The 23,108-nt window shown below is 43.5% G+C and overlaps 1 protein-coding gene across 1 annotated transcript in view; it reads right to left on the bottom strand.

Annotated features, from left to right (window-relative positions):
* Positions 1-2,635: 2,635 nt before the first annotated feature.
* The window catches only part of ALPK2 (alpha kinase 2), a 67,960-nt gene continuing 47,487 nt past the window's right edge, over positions 2,636-23,108 (bottom strand). Inside the window, exons 6-8 of the mRNA XM_019531674.1 lie at positions 21,469-21,686; positions 17,082-17,130; positions 2,636-3,452 (exon numbers count right to left, since the gene is read on the bottom strand). Of these exons, the coding sequence (XP_019387219.1) occupies positions 3,245-3,452; positions 17,082-17,130; positions 21,469-21,686 (475 nt within the window). The 3' untranslated portion in view covers positions 2,636-3,244. The remainder of the gene's footprint in view (positions 3,453-17,081; positions 17,131-21,468; positions 21,687-23,108) is intronic.

The raw sequence follows: 23,108 nt of genomic DNA, 5'->3' as shown, positions 1-23,108 counted from the left end.
TTAAGATTTATTACTTGAATTGTATCAATAATATATTTTCAGTAGGTTATCTCTTTACTATTCTTATTAATTAGGAAACAATGTAAAATCGATAATCTCTTGGGCAGTGGGAAAGCAAATAGTTTCAGTAGTTGTGAAAGATGTGCACATTGTTAACCTTCAGATGTAGACCTGTTATTATACAGGGCTCCGCATGCACATTTATTCTTCAAGATCAATAATAAGAAATCACAATCAGCTGTTGAGTAGTGATGTCAGCACTTAATTGAACTTTCTATCCATCAAAGTATCATCCATCAGAGTGCCATTCATAACCAGAACAAGCGCCAACTCTTTATTTAGAGTCATTCATTAACCCTGGGTCAGTGGCCTTTGAGAGCAATCCCCCACAAGGGAAGACATTTTATAAGACTCATTTATACTAGTTATGGTGAAAGGGAAAGTGCTCCTCTTCCGTAGGAAGAATCATCTTCTCCACAGAGACCTTCAAAGCATGCCATTCCATGAATACACAACACAAAGTAATCTCCCTGTGGACATGGTTCCTGCCCAATGCCATTCACTGACTAACAAAGTTTGGACTATGGCCGTTTTCTAATTTTTGGATGAATGAATGCTGCATGGGTGCAACCAGGTTTCCCCATGGTGCTGCAAGAGTCCCCCCATTTCTGGAATCATTTGCAGGATTAAGGCCTTTTCCTTTACAGGTGAGGACCACATTTCCTACTATGTTCTCTCATAAGTAGTGAACTCATCAGGTGAGCACAATGGAGAGCTGAATTTTTTAGTGCATCAAATGTCATCCCAGATGAATCTCTTGGTTTTGTTTTGTTCTGTGTTAGCTTATAGTTCTCTGCTTCCCAAAGGTCTAAGATAACAGAAGTAGGCAGCAAATACAGGTTTCCCTTGATTTATGCTGTACATGCATTCCCAGAGAATGGCGCATAAATTTAATTCACATAAAGTGAACCCACTTTACCATGTAACAAATAGGGATAGGTTCCCATGGTGGTGAGGGAGGAAGGGAGTAAGGCTGGGACTAAGGAAGGGGCGGGGGGAGGGGTGCCGCTCTCGGGGCTGCACAAAGCAGCAAAGCAAAGGGAACAAAGTGGCACTCACCTCAGCCCCAGTTGCAGTGCCCCTGGGAGTGGCTGGAGCCAGCTGCCTGCAGCTGCTGGGCTGTACCGTGCTCTGCCTGTCCCCACTCACCTCTGCTCCTGGTCTGCACCAGGGCATGGCGCAGCCCAGGAGCTGGGGTCAGCCCAGACACGGGGGGACAGGCGGAGCATGGTGCAGACCAATGGCTGCAGGCAGCTGGTGCTGGCCACTCCCAGGGCTGCTGCAGCTGGGGCTGGGTGAGTGGGACCACAGCCCTTCTGCCTTCCCCCACAGACTTACCTGCTTGGGTGGGGGGACATCTATGCTGATCGCATAAGAGTGAATTTACCTTGCATATAATGAATTATGGGTTCATTGCATAAGAGCAAATTTGTATATAAAGAACTAGCATAAATCGAGGGAAACCTGTAAAGAAAGAGGGAAAAGGAGAATGATGTAAAATTAAGCATCTTAAAACACATGGAAGTGGCAAATTCTAACCGCTCCCAGTCATGCCTAGCAGATGTTGAATGTCTAGAACTTTCCTGCTCTGGAAAGTCACTCTGCAGCTCATACATGACAGACATTTATGATGTAGCAAAAAATGTCTGACCAGATCCACATACCAGCAGACATTGAAGGCTCATAGGTTTCAAAATCCTGGTTGGGATCTGAATTGTGCAAATAGCTCCAATTTTTAGAGTGTGCCATCTCTCTACCTCTTTATCTCACTCAGGAAAGTGATAACCAGTTCCAGCATGTGAACCCTCCACGGTGTTGAGGCACCACTGCATAACATCATAACCAGACTCAATGGCATCTGCTAGAGCCCTTTAAAGGCTCTAGCACAGGGATTTTCAGCCTTTATTGGTTGGTGTACCCCCAGTGGCTGGTCGAGAAGCAGGGAGTCCCCTGGCCAATCGACAAGCTCAGGAAGTCCCCTGGTGGCCAATCAATGAGTGGGAAGGGTAGTCCCCAGTGTGCGGTGGCAAAACCAGAAGCACTGGCAGCAAAACTTGAAGTGCCTCCCACGTCTCTGCACTGCTGCTACATGGTTGACAATGCCCTAAGTCTAGCACATGACCTCAAATTCTAATGCCATTTTCCTTTCCCAACCAAACATAACAATGAGAATGATAAACAATCAATATCGACAATACTTCAAATACGCACACAAACAACCTACCACCAATGTTCAGTTAAGTTTTTAGGGTTAGCGCTGTTACATAGATCTGAAATCCTCTTGCAGGACACCAGCACAACAGTTTTCAGGTGGCAATAAGTTAATTGATTTTGTGCCGTGATTTTCCTGGCCCTGCCTTCATCGCCCCCACCTCCCACACACATACTTTTTTAAAAATCTGATTTTAAGTCCTCTGTACTTTCCTGCTTCACCGGTCTTTTCTTCTAGTAGTTTAGATTAAGATTATTTTGTGGATAAGAAAGGCAGAGACACTATCCATTCATAGGATTTTTTTCCAACTGGGTGAGTTCACATTTTAACAAAAGCTACAGAGTTGGTAGCTCAGTGTTTGAGATGTCTGGAGAGCAAATGTACATCAAAATCCTCACATGGCTTAATCTTCTTTTACAAGGAGTTTAAGTGGAAAAAATACATCAAAGAATATGAGTATCATAAAGATTGCAACTGTTCACAAAGAATTAGGAAATAAAACAAATATTCTAATACAATTTTGATGCCAGTGCCAGTATTGAGCACTAGTGCAAAACCTTTACCCCATGGTCATCAGAGTTTTATGCTGATGTAACAGCAGAATGCCATGGTATCACTGAGCTAAACCTGTAGTTGTTGCCAGGAGAGGAGGAGTGCTCTCCTTGTACGCAGATTCCAAGAAACAAAATGTGCAAGTGCACTGATCTAGCCAGGCATTGACGTATATAAAAATGCTTGAAAATTAATCCAAACAAAGCTGAGTTTGTGTTTGAAAAATGGCTTTCACTGGCTTTGAAGTTTAGCTGGGTAAGCCATGGACTCAGCTGTTCTTTGTTGCTGTTATCAAAGAATGGCTTCAAAACTCTGAAAGCTCACACTCCGCACTCATGCCCTTCAGTATCTGTGCATGCTTCTAGAGAGTTCTTACGAAGTGGTTCAGTTTTTACCAGATGCTCTAAGGAAATGAAGTCTCTATGTTTTCTTTGTTGTATGTATGCTGGACACCGTTTTCTTTACGTTAGGTAAGGCTGGCTGAATTTTGCTTTTCATCACTGTTGGCTTCCTCTGTTTGGCCCGAAGAGATTTCAACCCCAGCATCTCACAGTACTTATTGCACTGGTGGAGGGCTTTGAACTGATCAATGAAGGAAATGGAGCAGTTTCCTTTAAAGCCTTTGTATCTGTAGACATAAATGTAAACAATAAGAGAATGAATAAATAATGCAAACAATAAGAGAAAATGCAAATAAACAAGATTTGGTTTTCTTTTCAGGGGTTCTACAGAGTGACTGTTGTCTCATAGGCTAGGGACAGAAGTTACACATAAACCAGTTTAAGTGATCAGAAACTGGTTTAAATCTGTAACAGAATAGAAGTTCAGTGAGGATAAACCAGTTTCAAAATGGCTGAAACTGGCTTAAGATAAACCTGGTTGAATGTAGTATCAGACTTAGCTGATTTAGGTCAAACTGGTTTATGAAACTTCTGACTCGGATCCCATCCTGGTTCAAGTTAATCAGAGTCAGCATCCCAGCATTGTGTAACTCTGTGCTGTCTGCTCCAAAGAGCAGGGCTGGCCCTGCCCCTCTGCTCCCTAGCTGGAACAGCTGGCCAGGGAGGCAGTGCGAGGTTTAGGCTGGAGCTACTTAAGCTACATTTTCGGGCCTCACAATATGACAGGCCTCTAAATAAAAAAAACAAAACCTGGCTTCATATCAAGTTTTATAATAATCAGTTAGTAAATAAAGGAGATGAAGGGGATATGGGGAAATGACTCTCTAAATATGGACATTTTTATTCTAACATGACAAAAATATACAAATGTTGGATTATTTTTATCATATGGGGCCTCTTAAAATGGACATGGTTAGGGTCTCAGCATGTCATAATCCAGCACTGCAGGGAGGATTAAACTTCCCATCCCCTGAGTAGGGAGCTGCCCTGCCCTGCTTACTTCATGCTGGCTGCAACTATAGACTACAAATCCCAGAGGCACCTGAAAGCAGGAAGAGGAAGTGATAAACAACTCTGCAGAGTCCTGCTGCTGTGATTGTAGATTGCAAATCCCAGAGACCTCGGGGGCAGCAGGAAGAGGAAGTGAACACACAGCCCATGCAAGCTATGTGCCAGAGAACCACGCTCTAGTGCTCCCTGGCTTCTGGCTTGAGCCACTGCAGACATGTAGCTGCATTTCCTGAATCAAAAGTAAATGTCTGTTCATTTGTTATCTGGTACCAATCTTTGCAGTTTAGACTAACCTTCAAAGACTGTATCATTTCAGCCTCAGGCTTTTTGACTATCTGTACTAAGTCATAAAGAACTCTGAAATATTAAAAACTTCTTGTGTACCTCAGAGGCATCTCATGACCATTTTATAGATGGGTAAACTGAGGCACAGAGAGCATAAAGGAGTGCACAAGGCCAGTCAGTGATTCCACAGTAGGGCAAGAAATAGGCTTTAGGGCCATGTCCACATGTGGTTTGAACATTTGGTAATCCAGAGACAACTAGTGGTTGTCCCTGGACAATGCTTATGTCATGTGCCCTCTGGTGTGCAGCAAGTTACCCCAGGGGCAGTAGGGGAGGCAGCCTTACCTGGGGGCCTCCCAGGGCTGCACCAGCGGCAATTCTGCCATACTTTTGTTTTTTTCTCCACAGGTTTATTTGACTCTGGATATCCAGGGGTCAAAAAAGCCCTCTGCGCTACTCCCTTGAAGCATGGAGAGCAAGTGTCTGCTACACCACCTACTGCACAGCTGTGCTCATCTGGATGCAGCCTAGAAGTCCTAGGCTGGGTATATTCTTGTGCTCTGTGTCCTAACAATTCTTCTTCCACTTGCAATTTCCATCTGTGGATAATATAACTGTCAACTAATTCCTTATTACAGAAGTATAGAAACAACAACCAACTACAACACCTTTACAAAGTGCTTGTGGGGCACCACAGAAAAAGCTGCAGATGTGGGTAAGCTGTAGCTGTGGTTATGAGGAAGATTGGCTTGACTGCATACACAGACCTGGCATAGGAAACCTGGGCTTTTAACCAAACCTGCAGGCAATCTTCAGGAAGAGCTGCCCTTGAAAAAATTCACCTGGTAGCCTCCAAAGTAAAACACCACACTCATTATGCAGTCCTAATGCATCCCGGAAAACTCATTTCTCAACCAGGCAGCTGGGTTAGTACTAATGAAGATACTGCTGCTCTGAGAAGATGCATCCAATCTCCATATGACAGATGGGGCTGTCTGTTCTAACACACTTCGCAAAATAAATTCACTGAAGGAAGCAAGCTTAGTGGCACGGGAATCGAAAAATCTCTCTTAAGGGAGGGTGACAGTATCTACCTCCATCTACCTCTTACAGCTTTATTTTGCATCTCTATTGTTCCTTTAAGGAGACAGACAAGGAAGGTTGAAATGTCAGGCTAGCTGCTCTCCTAGCGTCCGCAAGCCCATCGGAGATGAAAAGGCCACCCAGGAACTCCTGTGTGTCAGATCATGATGGAACGCATAATTCCACAGTAGGCTGGAAAAAGCTCTTTGATGAATCATACCAACCCCACGGTTTCTCAAACATACCCAAAATGTAATACATACTGTAGGCTCTGCTGCCTTCCTGCCTGCTCGCGCACAACACAGAAATGGTAATGGGTTTGCAGAATTCATTACTTTCTTACAGTCCCCCAAAATATCATCCCTCCTGCACTTAAACACATGTAGACTATCTTGCCCAGACAGCACAGGTCTTAAATAAGTTTAAACAAATCACTGCAGCTATCATAAGTGAACACCTTGCACATACGAATAAAGAAATTATATACCCTCATCATCTCATTGGTGACCCTTACAGAGATGAAGTTCAATGGAAAAGGGCTTAAAAAAATCCAGGCTATTCATTATAGATCTTTGTGCTGATTTTTTGTCTTCTCACAGCAATCTCTTAGTTTCAGCCCCTTCTCTAAGTTCCCTTTGCTGCTATTTTTGAACTAAGATTCATTTAAGCCTAGCCAGGTTCTGCCAAGTCTCAGCTACCTTGTAAGTAAATCGGGTGTTGGATCCCCCTGCTGTAAACTGAGGAGGTCTCAGAATGGAGTCAGTGGGAGCAACTACACATGTGCTTTAATGCACATTAGCCCACTTTAATGTGCAATGAAGCATCCCAAAAAAATGAGCTTCTGCTAATGCGCATTAAAATAGGCTAATGAACCTTCTTCTAGTACTTCACAATGGAAGTATAAATTTAATACAAATTAGCAAAAGCGTATTAATGAACATGTAGATGTGCCCACTGGGGCCACAGAATGAGAGTTGATTCCCATGCCTGATTAGGGGATGGTGTGTAGTTGTGCGTCCCTGAGACAAATGCTGCTTAGAGGCAACCCCTGAGTTAGAGTTTCCCTATACTGCACTCTTTGCACTTTAGCAGCCTAGTGCCCTGACTCATTAACTGAATCGGTGCCTGTAATTCACTGATTAGCATATTACACACCTTCTTTGAGCCCAACTGGCAAAAGGTATGAGTGAGTTTTAGGTGTCAGCTAGAGCTGACTTCAGCTCAAGCTGGAAAGAGCCATGATATTGCTTATGAAGAGCTCCAGTTCATTCCTGGTGTCAAACAAGCCTGTCCCCACTCCAGCCAGCTGGTTTGGGTCTATGGAAGATGTAGGAGGCAGAAGTGGACCCATGGTTACCAGGTGGCTATCAGTTGTACAGTCTGTGGTTTCCTCTAACACTCTGACTTAATTTGTTTGGGGCAGTGTTTCTCAATCTTTTTATGCTCAAGGCACCCCCTCATCAGACTTAAGGCACCCCTCCATAATTTTTGTGAATTGAGCAGTTCCCCACTTCAAAACCTATTTTTTTGAATTACAGGGCATACCTTCTTGCAGAGGGGGCAGGCTGTTGGGGGTGGGAGAAGGAGCAGCTACAGAAAGCCTGAGCTTGCTCTTACCTGCTGATCTCCTTACACCTGAAACTTGAGCTTGACTTTATTTGCTTATCTCCTCACACCTTACTTGCCCCAGAATCCTGGTTGAGAATCATTAGTTTAGCACTTTGATTGGCACATCGTACCTTGCAGTCAAAATGCAGGGAAATTATTTGGGGGATTTGTGAGGAAAGGGAGATAATAGAGCCTTGAGATTCCCAAACTAAAGCCCTAGGTAGAGGGAAAAAGACCACTGTCATATTGAAGCATTGTTTTTTCTCACAGGTGAATGTGCCTGTGCTTGACAAGAGATTCTCCTTTGCATCAAACTCAGGAAAGCATGACCTTAACTCCAGAGCCACTCCTCCCTAGAAGGCATGTGACAGACATACGCACTAGGCCTGTGTGAATAGGGAAGTATCTGATTTGGATTCGGCCAATTTGGCTGACAGTGATTTGATTCAGTGATTCAAATCACTGTCCCCATTTGATATGGCCAAATCGGCTTTGAAAGATTTGGCGCTGATTTGGCGAGATTCTGTGATTTGGATCGGCCGGGGAGAGGCAGGCACAGCCGGGTGGCTGCAGGTTCTCTCGTGGCTCCTCCAATTGTACCTGCCTCTCCTCAGGCGGGGGGAGCTGCAGGAGAAGCCCCCATGGCTGCCCTGCCCAGCCCCAGCCTCGGCACTTAAAAAAAAAAAAAGCTCCACAATCACCGGCTGCAGCAGTCACCTGGAGCTCAGCCCCAGTGGCCCCAGCTCCCAGACAGCACGCAGTGCCCTGCCAAGCCACACTGCATCTGCGCCATGAGGCAGCTGCCCTGCAGGGCATCGCCACGTGTGCCCAGAACCTGGCAGGACACTGCATGCTGTCTGGGAGCTGGGGCCACTGGGGCTGAGCACTGCTGGGCTCCAGGTGACTGCTGCAGCCAGTGAGTGCAGGCTTTTTTCTTTTTTTTTTAAAGTCCCAGGAGGCTGGGGCTGGGCAGGACAGCCATGGGGGCTTCTCCCGTGGCCAATTCGAATCTCTGAATCTTTTCCAAATCGATGCTTCAAATCAATTCAGAGCTTTTAGTGGGTCTCCTGATTTGATTTGGATTCAGAGATTCAGCCCCCAAATCAGGCCAAATTTCCTCTGAATCAAATCGGTAACCAAAGCTTTGCACAGCCCTATTACGCACCTTCTTTTCTTTTTTTTGCTCTTTTTCTAATGTTGTTAGGTCATGTCAATCCTGCCTCCTTGCTGAGCCTGAGACTGCTGCTAGGAGCCACCTGCCAAATACATGCACAGTCACTTCGGCTCCATGCAGGCCCAGCAGTCAGGTAGTGGTGGACAGCATAGAGGGATCCTGAGACATGTCCCAGACCCCCAGTCCAGCTCCCAGGCTTTCTGATCCAGCACTGGGACATATTCTGAAGATGCCTCTAATTAGGGATGCCAACTCTAACTGAAACTATTCTGGGAGATTGTTTTTTCCCAACATGATGTAATCTCATTAATTGTACTGTTCAACCCATTCACGATATCAATCTCCTGGATTGCTTTCAATAGTTACTGGGAGATCGATGCCGATTCTGGTAGACTCCCAGCCAATCTGGGAGGGTGGGCAACCCTACCTCTAATTCATCCATCCCTTTGTTGGGCTTGAGTATGGGCAGAGCTTGAGTGGGTGGGTACAGCTAGTTTATTGCAGTGAGCCCAAACTCAGCAGGCAGGCGCTATATGCATAGCTGTAGTATGCATCTTTAGTTTATAACTTGTTCCTACAGGGGTCTTCTCCTTAGTTAATCATAGGTGCTCAACCAATCACTGCACAATCATGGAAGTGAAGGCCAAATTCACTGTCAATACTAGTCACAACAAATACTTCCAGTAGCTGTAGTTTAAAGCCCCTTCTGCCCGTCACGGTGTGTCACGATTCTGTGCGCTGTAGCACTGTGCATCAGGTGCTGGTGTGTGAGTGGATAATGAGTCTCCATGATACAGAGAGCTTTTGGATAGCATCTGTTTCCTTTTATATCTGAAATTCCTGTTTCTGGCACTGGACTGAGGGAGAGGCTGCTTTTCTCCTTCTTTGTGTGTATGGCTGGAGTTGAAATGCTAATGCCTGGAATCTCTAAAGCCATTAGTGAAGCGACAGCCGGCATGGCAGTGAGTGATGGTGGCTTTAATTTATGACTGTTCTTGCCAGTCTGTGTGAAAAGACTGATTTCAGACTCATGAATGTGGCATTTCCTCCATGCAGTCTCTGATAGTTTTTCAAGGTGAGAGGGGAAAACAGTTTCTTTTGTTCCAGGGAGCAACATATATGAACACTGCGTTGCTGCTGTTAGGATTTTTTTTATGTGCCCTTCTTTCCTTACGAGAGGTTTGTGTAGTGCAAAATATGGAGAGTAACACCTTATCTGCTGGAAATAATTTTGGCTTGAAAAGGCTCACTTCAAAAACCAACACTCCTTCTTCATCAAATTAGTAAAAATACCCTGTGTGTGATAATAAATAATTAACTCTCACATCAGCTAACATCCCTGTAGGATTAGAATGGACTTCTGTTCGCTGTTGATTTCACAGGGCACACTGGAAAAAAATCACAGTGAAAACTTGCATCTTGAATACTAGGGTAAACCCAAATTTTCAAAAGTGTTTCTTTGATCCTGGGTTCCTCCAGCTTTGAGGACTAAATGTGAGATGACCCCATCATTCAGTTTTTCACTGGTACCGAGCACTTCAGAGCTTCCAGTGACTTCAGCAGGAGTTTCAGGTGCTCAGCTAAGATGTCTCCAAACAGGTACTGTGGTACTGAAAATTAGGAGTCAGTTTTGATATGTTCATTTTAGTTCATTAGAATTTCAGGGAAATTAGTTAAAAAAAACTGTTTACAAAATGTAAACTATTTTCCTTTTAGCAACGTTGTCCTTGCCATTCACTGCATTCCTATTGAAGAGCCCTGTTGTTCAGTCAGGAAGCAGTGATAATATTGTGGGATCAATTGCACACCATGAATAGCAAATATTCATTGGATATATTCAGCAAATGGTGAATGTTTTCAGCAAAAGGGATTAATGGATGATGTATGAAAAATGAAATCAACGTATTTTATATGTAGAAAAATTGATTAATATCATCTACTAACACCACGGGTCCAATTGTATTCACAAATCAAATCCCCCCCTCCCCAGCCTCCATTTCCCTCCTTCCTTCATAGCTGCCTTTTGTTCGCTTTTGTAACTAGAGATGCGGCCGAATCAATACCTTAGATCCAAACACCACCAGACTTTGAAGGCTGGGAAGTTTCAAAACCCTGGTCTGGATCTGAATTGTGCAAGTAGCTCTGATTTTTGCATAGGACCATTTCCTTCTATGTCTTTACATCACCGTAGGCTGTGAAAACCAATCCCTGCATGTGAGCCTCAGAGCCACTGGGGTGTTTCAAGTCCAGATCCAGTTTTTGAAGACTGTAGCTCATAGTTTCTTTACAGCCTTCCTTCACTTATGCATCCAGAATGCATCATTTGTTCTACACCGCCTTTAATGACTATAGCCAGCTTGGCAGGATGCATGAGTCTAATTCAAACCATTCTGCTGCTTGTGGCACATGTAATCAGGGACACGGCCTGCATCAGTGCATTTTTCCTAAAGTGGACGTGTCCTTATGTTGCTTTTATCTACCTTGTGTTCAATAGCATTAAGTGATCAACCCCCTCCTCCTGCCCCCTCCCCCCAAATATTTCCTCTGTTGTCTAACGTACCACATGGTATTGATTCATGGCTGGATTGCCAACAAAAACAGCTAAAGATCAAATCCTGTCTCCAGAATAATTAGAGATGAACCCAAACCATTTTCGCTGGTACCTGGGGGAGTTTGAATTTGGATTCAGATTTAAGCATTGTAGTGCTTTCCATCTCCACAAGGGGCGAAACTAAAGCTGTCAACACTTGGAGACTTGGAGGAATTTTCAGATCCATATTTGGCAGCTCTAGCTCTTTTTGATCATAATGACTGGGGGGGATGAAGAAGCATATTGTAGTCTCATTTCCTTCATATTTTTCATCACTCATGGCAGCTCCTAGGTGCTTCATATACTAAAGTACAGTATTTTACCTTTCTAATTTGCCTTGATACTTACAAAGCAGCTAGAAAGCAGACTCCTGTTCTTTTTTTAATCCACCAAAATATTGATTACATATCTTATTTATAAAAGGAAAATATGTCAAGTTTGGTGCTCTCCAGTGGTAGATTTCTTTGTGCTTTTGTTCTACAGTTAAACTTTGCCCTCTAGTGGTAGCATTTGTATTGCAACCATTTCTATTATAATTCAATTAACGTTGGCTTCATGCTTTTCCCCCCTCCACCGATAAACAGGCATGTGAAACAAAGCACTTACCACTCAGAAAAGTATTAGACAGTGTAAGTATCTTGTTTATTCATAACCCATGGAGAGAGAAATAAAGCAGGCAAGTAAATAAATGCTGGCTTGTGCAATTCATTTTGGTTCAGGCTCTCATTCTGGCTCATAAAAAGATTAATGGCACTGGATAATACTAAAATTGTAATGCAGAATATTAATCTGTGCTGTTGCAAGATGTATTGGCTGCTTGTTTTAAAAATAATGCCAATGGAGAAAATAAATTAACATGAATAATTCATGGCAGTTGTATTTTTGGCTTTTGTAAGTTCATCAATAACAATTTACATGGTGATATATTATTATTCAACTTAATTATAGTAGGAGCATAATGCAGATTTTATTCTATTTTATTTTATTTTATTTTAATGTATTTTATTTTTGCCAATCGCAGATACAGAGTTCTCAGGCTGAATGTAGCAGTTTACTGAATTGATGTATCAAACAGAAATGATTCTAAACAGTCTTCGTTCAGCCAGGATCCTGGTAACATTTCCCATAAATATTTTGCTTACGTGTGGTTTATATGGGCTCAAAACATTAGAGATAACAGTCACTTACGAGATCAATGAGTTCCCCTTCCCTGCAAAGGCAAGCCGAACCCCAAAATAAAATTTCTATTGGTTGTAACACTGATGCATTAGTTTAATGTACTTTCTATCAAATAGAGTGAAAAGTATTGGGACAGTTATCAGGCTTAACACCTAATACAAATGAACATGCATCCTTTAATATAGAGATTTGCCCTCTCACACTTGTTTCTCTGGCAGGGTAGAAGTTAACTGTTATGAATGGATACTGCCTGTTTCTTCCTGCTTTCCAGGTTCTGGCAGAAACTGGTAGAAATTAAATTAGAGGCATCTGGGTGGGTTATGAATAACATGGGAAAAAGATAAGACCACCAAAAAGTCTGTTGTACTGAAGAAATCACACCAGCTAAAAGTTATTAAAAAAAGATGCTAGGATTTGTTAAAGTGGTTAATTAAAACAGAAGGTATTTGTTACAGTGATTCTTATTGTAGGTTTTACTGAACCCTCATTTTTGTACTTTGTTTTCCTGTCCCTTGGTCTGTGTTACTTTATCAGGATAGTCTTTTCTAGGGTGTTTGAGTAATAACATTAATTAAAACCTTAAAAATCACTAGGTTCCTCAGCATAGTTTGCTTAATTAAAACTTATATAACTTCGCTGTTTTTTAACAGGATGATGAGAGACAATTTCAACAATTCAAATGATTTCATTTTGGAACCAAAGCTAAAAAGTAAATCAATTTAAACATTGTAAGGGTGGCAAGTGGAAATATCAAGGTTTTTAGAATATTCCAGCACTGAACAATAAAACAATGAAACGGAGTGAAAATGTTTAGTTAAAAAAACAGTTTTGCTTTCTATACCTCTGGTGTGAAAACGAGCACATATTCAATAAAGATATCTGTTTTTGTACACGTGATCAGCTCTATTCTTTGTACAGATTTCTCAAGGGAGAATATAACTTTAAGCTGGTTGTCACAGACACTTCCCAAGGGGCTGTGTAGGAGGCCAGGAAACAGAATTTTGACAACATATACAACAGATCTAGAAAGAAGTGCACATTACTTGGGATGAATGTGCTCAGACGGAGCATCTTCTCTCTCTCAGGTGCAACCTGTCACTCTGGAAATCCCTGCAGCAAGTTATTGTTGAGGCAAAGGACGTAGCAGGTTCCAAATAAGGGTTAGATATTTGCATGTATAAAGAGAATATCACTCATAGTTGTATTTCTTGTTATAAATGATTTTAAAAGTTATCACCCCTTCTGTTTCAGGTAATAAGCCAATGATTAACAGTGGGTATATCTACACATGGAAATGCTGCTGAATGGGCTTACTCTAGAGTTATTTACTCTGGAGTAAACCCACCCTGGGCAGGGGTCTACATGTACGTGTATTTGGGAGCAGATTTGCTTCCAATGCGAGTAGCTAGGAGAAGGCTGCTCCCACCCTGGTCTGTCCCCCTGCAGCAGACAGGAGGAGCTTTAGGCTCCCCCTGGGTGCTAGCCCAGGGGCTGGCAAGGTGTACAGGGCCAGGAGACAGCTGTCTCCAGGACCTGTCTGCTGTCAGGACGGGCTCTAGTGGTGGAGCCTGGGTGCAGACAATGTGCCTTGCCCCAGCAGCAGGGAGATCCTGCCCCCAGCTCCCTGATCCAGGGGTAGGGGGCTTGGAAAAGGGTGTGGGGGAGGGGCAGGTCTGAACTCCCTGCCCTTCTCCACTGGTGGGGCAGCTAACAGTGTGCCCCTGGCTGGGCAGGGATTCCTTGGGCTGGGGCCAGGATTCCCCATTGGCAGGGCTGAGATCTGGCCCAGGCTGGGACAGTTCCCGACCGGCCCTGGCCTGCATATGGAAGTGTGCATGTGCAGCCCTTCCCCTTGCAGCCCAGGGCTGTCTGGGAACTGTCCCAATCTGAGCCAAGTCCCAGCCAGCTCTCCCCATGCAAGGAGCTCCTGGGCCCTGCTCCACAATTGGGGAGTGGGAGCTCCCTGCTGCTAGGGCAGGGGGACATTGTCCTCACCCAGGCTGTGGTGGTAGAGCCTGCCCCAGCAGCAAACAGCTTCTGGGGGGGCAATAAGCAGTTTCCTGCCCCCAGCTGCCTGGCTGACTGGGAGCAAATTTGCTACTTGGCAGTTAATTTGTATTTGCAGGTAGCAAATTAACTGCCAAGTAGAGCAAGTTACTGTGTAGTGAGGGTCTCCCCGTGTTGATGGTGATGCTTACTATGCAGTAATTTGCTCTACTATGCAGTAAAGTACCTTGTGTAGACACACCCAGTGTGGAGCTAATAACTTCCCCTACAAAGACTATTGCCTACATTGTATGCTATATGGCTTGTACACTTTCCTTTGATGCATCTGTTCCTTATCAATGTCTAAAATAGGTTCCCAGACTGGACGTATATAATCTAGAGAGGACAGACAACAGGGCCCTCCAACTTTGTAATAGCCTTCTACAGGCAGAGGTCCCAGAAAAATGGGAGCATACCCGCCTCAAGCCCTTTAGAAGAATTCATAAGCGATTAAAAAAAAATCACATTACAAATCAGTGCTGAGCTCCTGCCAAAACGTCAAATGACTTCAAGGAGGCCAAGATTTCCCATGGATTCCATTCCCCAATCATAGCTTATTATCAGAAAAAAAAAGGCCTCTCTCTTTAACTGTTGTCTACTCTGTAGCATGCCTAGGAGGTTTCAGGAATGAGATCCTGAAGATTACTAGTATTTTGAGAGAAGTGGGAAAGAATTAGTACACAAAAGGGACTGGTTTGTGCGTGTATTGTGGGATTATATATGCCATGAGTCTCTTAAAAATTTCTGAAACAATTGCAGAACCATGTGCTGAGGGGCTGCTTTCAATGGTCATGTACAGTTCTTCACATCTCTGAGAGCCTGCTGACTCAGAGGAGGAGAGACTGCTTGGCAATCAATAGAGCCGCTTGTACATGTGACGGGGGGTTTAGTTCTCCCTAAATTGAAATGCTGGGTTTTTAATTGGTGGGTTTGTAATTGTGTTGATTAAAAACCAGTTTCAATTTAGGGACTTTCATTACCATGACAAAATAGTGACCCCCTGTTAGCTCACCTCGCCCCTTCCCCCCACTGCTGCTTCTGCCAGAAAAAAAAAAAAAGCAGCGAGGGGCCCAACCCTTTCTCTCTCCCTGCTGCCCCGCTCCCCAAGCCTGCCTACCTCTCCTGCAGTTGTGGGGGGGCAAGCTGCTGGTAGGCCCTGAGCTGCAGGGGCCCTGGATCTTCCCCTCACAGTGATGACATCCCCCCAGGCTGCACCTGCCTGCTAGCACCACATCTGGGTGGTCCCAGGGGCACGCTACCATCGCAGAGGGAAGCATGGGGCACCCCCGCAACTCAGAGGCTGAGCAACCCAGAAGCAGCTTGTATGGGCAGGCTCTGCTGAGCAAAAAGAAAAAAGCAGCTAGGGCCTGATCCTTTGTTTTTTTTCCTGGAGCCTGCCTACCTCTCCCCGGCTGAGGGGTGAGCACTGCCACCATGGAGGGAAGGACCAGGCTCCCCCACAGCTCAGGGGCCACTGGGCCCACCAGCAGCTCTCCCCCTGGCTGAGAGAGAGGCATGCAGGCATGCTCCATTGGGAGGGGAAAATAACAGGTCCCTCATTGCTTTTTTTTTTCTTTTTTTCTCAGCGGAGTCTGCCCATGCAAGCTGCTGCTGGGTCGTGCAGTCCCTGAGCTGTGGGGAGGCCTGGTACTTCCCTCCATGCTGGCAAGGTGCTAATGGGTGGATGCCACCCCAGGCTGCAGGCAGCACCCTCCAGATCCAACAGTGTATGGGGTGCTGGAAGCTCGGGTGTGCTCGGGAAGCTCAGGCTTGGTGGGCTTCCAGCACCCCATGCACTGTCCCCGCTGCCTTCCTGCCACCTGGGACCACCAGGGAATGGGCTGGCTTGCCCCTGGAGCAGTGCGGAAAGGTGGCAGGAGGGTGGCTGGGTGTGCTGGCAGCCAGAGAAAGCGGCAGGGATGGTGAATGGGCCTGGCAAACCTGAGCTGCCCTGAGCATGCCTGGGCTTCCAGCACCTTGTGCACCATCGCAATTTGTTATGTAGCGAACTCAAATACATCAGATGTGTTTTACTTTGCTATGTAACAAAGTCGTGTAATGCAAAATATGCTTCTGTAGGTGTAAATGGTGTCCCCATTAAAGCGGTGCAAAAGGGCAATTAAGCTGCTTTAAAGGCCAATTTTGTCATGTGTACAAGCGCCCGTGATGTCATCAGGTTCGTCAACAGTTGTTTGGTTTTTTTATCAAGTAACTAGCTTAGACGTAACTACATCACTCAGGCAGTCTCCCCAACCAGCAACTTTCCCAAAAGCACAGTTGTAAGCAAAGAAATGAAAAGGTGTTTGAGTGCATTGCAGAAGGACTAACAGTGTCAGTGTTTTTAGGTTTTGGAAGGATCCTGATTTTCAGCGTGGGGTCCTGGGCAGTTATGCAAGTCAGGCACTTACAAAGAATTTCAAGGTGCATATCCAAAATTACTACTGAATCATCACACCTCCCTCATTTTTTAAACACTTTTGCATTCTGAATAGAATATAAAGCAATGCATTCATGATGGATATTTATTTTGGATTTACCTTGCATAAGATGCCAAAAATAATCTTGATTTTTAGTGGAGAGGAACACAACTGACATCTTACCTGCTCCAAGATAAATTGGTTATGAACTGATTCTGCAAAGTAAAACCTACACTATGCTCGCTTTCCTTCAAAGAGGAGAACAAATCTGATTTTGTGATCAGAAGATTTCTATTAATAATTCTATGAACAAAAAGAGGCTAACAGAACTTATGCTGGGATCATTTTCTTTTCAAATTACAGTGAGATATAGACTTCCTATGCTCAACCCCCATCATATTTACACTGTCAGGAGTTTCAAGCACAATGCAAAAACATACCTTAAGAAATGTTTTTCACTCACCCTTTGGCCAGTGTTGCTATGCCAACATCCGTTAACTTCATGCCTACACCTAAAAGACATCAAGAACACAAGGAGCTTGCATTACCTGGGGCTTTTCAGGCAGGTTGTCAAATTTGGAGAACTTTATATAATAGTGCAAAGAACTATTATTTATCAATTGCTATATTTTTTAGTATTCTCTCTATATGTTGTTAAATTGTCAAAATATGTTAACATTTGCACTTCAAACACAGGATGCATTTTGTACCATTAACTGCACTAGTAGCTGTCAGCATTATTCCAGAGGGTCTGAGATAGCAGGGTGGTGAGTGGATTACTAAGGCACAGTATGTTTCCTATGCTGGAGAGTAATTGGGGGTTCACATAGGCTGTAGGACCATAAGGTAGAGTCCCAAACTGGCATTTTTCAAATCAAATTGTCTGTAAGGTTACTTATGGTTCCTACATATGGGGGTTCAGGGAACTCAGAGTATCCTATTAAATCGTGCTCTTGGGGAGGGATTCTGTAAGGCACAGCCATCCACCCCAGCTGACACACACCAACCTTGGAAGCTCAATGGTGAAACCACTCCAGGGTTTTGGCAACTCAAGACTCATATCTCTGGAGAGCTTGATGGCAGCAGTGGGGGAAGCCCCTGGATTTGCTTCATCATGGGATTGAGAGGGCAGGGCCTGTCTGAAAGCCCCAGACCCTGAAAGCGCTGAGGAAGCAGTGCAGACATACTCTAGGTTGCTGACCATGTTGAGACCACCATGGATTTCAATGGGGAAGCTGCATGTTTGCTTTGCCCATCCATCTGGAAACGCACTTTCTGGTCTATGTTTAGTGATTTTTTTGGTGGCTAACAGCTACTAAATTAAACTTGGTGTTTCTGAACAGCTCATAATGCCTCTTCCTTGAGCATCTCCTTGCATTTATTTCATGTTATGGGTTGAAGTAAGTAACCCTTGCACATTGCTTGGTAGATTTAGGTGCCAAGATGCCAGTTTGGGAGTTTGCCTTCTGGTTCCACAGCTGTACAGTGGTTCTGCAGTGAGATGACAATGCAGGAAGCCTCTTTCCATCTCTAGGACACCCGTGCATGTACCAGGCAGATCCACTTCTAGCACGTCCTCCAGTGCTTCACAAGAAGCCTTGCTAGTGAACTATGCAGCAATTCACAGCCAAGGCATCCCAAGGGGAAGTGGTCAACAAGGCTGGAGGATGGCCAGGGTCTCATGAGGATGCTACTGTCAGCAGCAGATACACCATGCTTCTCTTTCAAGGTGGTAAGAATCAATACAGAGAAGATTGCTCCCAGGCTCAGCTCAGCTGTTGTTGTCCTTCCCAGCTCCAATGTGCCGCATCCTCAAAAAGCTAGGCTTCTGCTCTACATGTTTTCCCTGTGAATTCATTTGAGTTTGTTCTTCATGGTTGGGGTTCTCATTTTAAAGTGTAAGGAATGGTGTTGTTTCAACAAATGCAGCTTTCTTTGCAGTGCCCTGAGTAGGATGCTTGGTGTGTTCACTGTTTTTTTTTCAAATCATTGAGCGCAGTGTTCTTGGGTAAAGCCTAAAAATTTGTACAGCGAGAAGGAACTGCTTAAAAGCAGCTTTTTGGGAGCCGAAGGAGAGCATTTCTTCAAACAAGCCCAGGAGCCTGACTGTGGCATACTATCGGTTATGAAGGTGGCTATTAGACGGTTATACAGAATTGTGAGGGACTAGGATGCTGGTATTGGAGTATTTAATTCACAGAGCTGTTTGCTAATCTATGGGTAGTGAGGTGACAAGCAGTTGATAGTTAGCTTTGTATTAAGTGTTTGGATTTACTAAGGTAAATTCTTTAGCAGAATAAATCTCTTTTTAAAACTTTCTCTTTTCAAACTCGTTTCTTGCAGGCACACAAGCTATGCAAAAACTCTCTTCTTCCCGCTATTTCAGCTGTGTGCTGCTTTGCTGAGCAATCCAATAAATGTTTTGAAAGCTTTTGCCACAGCAGGAGGCTAATTCAGTTTCTTCTTCTGATTGTGGGTAACACATACAGCGTGACAGAAACAGCTCAGAGGGCTGAGAACAGAAAACATCTAAAGCATTTCTGCCCATCTTTTATTCTGACCCACATGAGATGCCATAGTATCAAAAGCCATGCATTATTTTAATTATTCCAAAATCCATATTTTCATTATTTCTCCAATCACTTTGCCAAAGGCACTTGTAATTAGTATTGATCTTTTTCTAATGGGTAGGTAGGTCTCAGTGCTTAAATTAGACTAAAAATAATGCAATTAAAAAGCATTTTATATCCCTATTTAATAATTTAACTGCAGTTCCTCTTGCATCATATTATCTTGCAAGGTAATTCCAGGGGGGAAGCCCTACTACAGTGACTTTTGGATAGTAATAATTTGTAGATTTTTTTTTTTTTTTAATGCTGAAGGATGGCTTCTAGGTAGATAATCTCCTTTGACTGTTACTTGTTTTTGTTGTTTGTCTTGTCATGGATCTCTTGATTTTCATAAGAGGTTCAGATTTAAGTCCTGGTTTCAGGAGCCTGGCAGGGAACAGAGTTTCTCCCGTCAGCCATAAAGAACAGCATTGCTGGACTCGGGGACGGTGGGTGTATGAAAGAAGGCAGAAGGGTTGGTGGGTTTAGAAGCAGCTCTCCAGGGAGTTTCAGAGAATAAGTGGCCTTCCAAAAAAGACCTTGTAAAACTATTGAAGTTCCAAACAAAGTAGCTTGTTAAGAATAGAATAGCTGAAATTCCTCATGGGCCATTCTGCACTGCAAAAATAAGATGGCTGTTTTGGGGCCTAAATCTTGTGGGAAAACCTTTCAATCCTACTGACATCAGTGAACCTGTTATTGCACATGGCCTTCTGTCTGTAGAACAAACCATTGAAACAAATCAGCACACGGCCACTACCTTGTTTAGGCCCAACTTGAGCACTATTTTGATATGTTAAGTAGTGCATGGGGCCTTGTGTTGTGGTTACCTATATTGTCCTTAATGTCTGTGTAAGATAGCTTGTCTATCTGTTGCTTGTGCTGTTAGTAACTGCCACATGGAAGCATGGATTCTATAAAACCCAAGGTTTCATAGGGCCATTGAAATTAGTAGCAAAGTTCTTTTTGATTTTAATGTGGATGGCTCAATCTCAAAAACTATCTGCCTTGCTAATTCATGTCAAGTTTATGGTTGCCTTCAAGTCCAAACCACCATACATCAACACTGAAAACACTTAAACTTAAGTGTTTTAAGTCCAGTGGTAGTCCAGCCTATTCCTGGAAACTGCTGAACTTCAAGGTCTGAGGTCAAATCTCATCCTTACCTGGCCCCTCGATGTGGTGTTTGAAACTTACAGGCTGCAATCGGGGGGGAGTCTGCCACCAGTAATTCCACAGCTCCCTCCTCCTGACTTCTGGACCTTTTGCATCTCTACTGACCATGATCAGAGCCAGGCATAGAGGAACTTATCCTTTTAAAGGTCTCATTCAAGGAACAAGAGGCACAATGCAACCAGCTTTATTGCAGGCTTCAAGGTAAGGTAGAGATGGAAGGAGACATTGCATATGGCATAGTCTTACTGAGGGTAGCGTTGACACAGGATTGCATATCCTAAGAAAACTCCACTGCTGAGTTGTTTCTGATGTGTCACTGTTTCTGAAGTAAACGCTTTAGGACAACTATTCCAATCTTGGTTCCTAAAGACAGGAACTTAAATCCATATGCAGTCATATAAAGAAGTAACAGAGTAACCTGTTATTCAGGAGTGTAGAGACCTGCAGCTCCCATTTTGGGTTACAATATATAATAACAAAACAATTCCTGTCTTGGGATTGCATCATGGTGAGGTGAAAAGCTTATGAATTCCCATAACCTGCAGAGGTATGGTGTTGAGACTTTCACCACGGGCCAGGGCCTCCCAAACCATACAAGACAATAGGAAGGTTCAGACAAAAAATGGTCGGTTGGTCTTCCATGTTAAGTGTTAAGTCAAAAGCAAACAACTGCTCCTCAGAAAGAACCAGTGCAAAGCAAGGAGTTGTATTCAAATAATAAAGAGAACAGGGAAAAAAGATCAAGGATTAAATACTAGCACTTAAAAAGGGATAAAAGAAATACTCATGAGTGACAGTAAGTCTGTTAGCCAGTGTGTGACTAAGAGGCTGGAAATGATTGATTCAATCAGCATTGGGTTCTCAGGACAGGGGAGTAGTTTTCTGAGACAGAGATAGGAGTGATTATACCTAACCAGGTCAACTTGTTACAGACAACAAAAGATAAGGCTGTGCTGGCTGAAACCCCTGAGCATCTTTCTTTTATTAGGGCATGCAGTGATTGGGTTGCAGTATTATAGTCTGGCAAAACTATCATGTATCAACATTTAAATCAAAGCCTCTCACCTTGCAGATCTGTAACAAGCAAGTTTCCGTTGGTTTTCTCATACAGCCAGTGTTGAAAGGTGCAACACTTCTGACCAGCTTCTGAGTCTTTTCTCTTAAAGTTTATTTCCTTGCCATCTTTGATTGAGTACTTAACAAAATCTCCAGTCAGTTCTTCCTCCACTGTTGCATAAGGGATGTTATTCTCAGGGCGATGAACAAGGAAAATAGGAATGATCCTGAAATAGAAACCAATGATCTCAGTCAGAGAAAATGCTAGACAAAAAGTCCAGCTCTTACAATCTGGGTCAATAGATAAAAATCTCAAAGCTGGGTAAAGTCAGATTCTAGGAGTTCATTAGTTCCTATATTCATTTGCCTCCATGTGAAGTTTTCACAAAACAACTCAGTCCTGGGCAAAACTCACCTGGTCTCCCAAACTCAGAACTTGGACCAGTTTTGTCAAAAGTTTTACAAAGCTATATGGAAATATGGACTGGGTTTTGCAGAATGTGGGGCCCATTTATAGTTAGGGATTGAATCTACATGATACTTATTGGTCCTGGTCAAAAAACAGGTAAATTGTGGTAATTTTGATATGAGTTTTAGGATCCTCTCAAACACTGATATTATGTGCTGAATATGAAGAGGTGAGCTTCACATAGTTCCAGCTAGCACAGGCTTCACTCTGCTGAAGATGGTGATAAATTTATAGAAGTACCTGAGTCACTGCCAGCATAAAACCCTCAGTTAGCACAGCCTATAGCTGCTGAGATGTGCACTGACATCTCGCACTTGTGAGGTGACCTTGTCTTCACTTGGGCTTTAATAACTCAGCAAGAACATCCTGATACTGTGGTGAAAGACAGCAGTATAAAACCCTATGATAAAACCCATAACTCCCCCAAAGATAGCTGAATGATGGTGTTGTGCATAAGACCAGAATTAGAACTAGTATCTTATGATAATGCCATTTTAAAATCCACTGACTCAAATTTATTACAAGGCATCACTATATTTGACTCAGTAGCTCACAAGATATCTTGGTGGCGTCTCTAACAAATGTATGGAATAATTGTCACCCGTTTACAGGAAGATGTGCCAAACATTGGAGAAGTGCTGTCTTCTCCAGTTACTTGCCTTGTTACAAGTAGCATTAATCATTAAAGCAGGATTACTAAAAGGTCTGTGAGCAGTTTCAGAAGTCAGTGTCTTCAGGAAATGGCAACATTCAGAAGGCCTGAATCTCAGTACAACTAACTACAACATTAGCAATTCCTACTGTGATACAGGTGAGCAACCCCATGTAACAGATTGGCTAAATAGGCAAGGAATGTTTTAGAGATGGTACATAACCAAATATTTGAAGTACTGAATTCTTATGCCAGGTATACACTCAGTTTTACGAGTAAAACTGTTGTGTGACTTTTGTTCTTTAACACTACGGCTACATCGGTAAAAAAACCCTAGTGTGGATGCAGTAATAGTTAATCACGTTCCCATGCAGGAATAAGCTCTCTCAGAGGAGGCCCTTTTTTACTTCTACAACTCACTACACAGTAGAGGGTTTATGTCACTTTCTACTGTGCTTGTATTTTAAAGCCATTCATGAAAGTTGCATTTATTTATAGATAAAGCTTTACCTAGCTCTGCAAGGCCTA

The sequence above is a fragment of the Crocodylus porosus genome, unplaced genomic scaffold, assembly GCF_001723895.1.
Source record: "Crocodylus porosus isolate Cpor-Errol unplaced genomic scaffold, CroPor_comp1, whole genome shotgun sequence".
Classification (NCBI taxonomy): Eukaryota; Metazoa; Chordata; order Crocodylia; family Crocodylidae; genus Crocodylus; species Crocodylus porosus.
The sequence above is the reverse complement of the archived record's forward strand: the minus strand, read 5'-3'. Positions and strand labels throughout refer to the sequence as shown.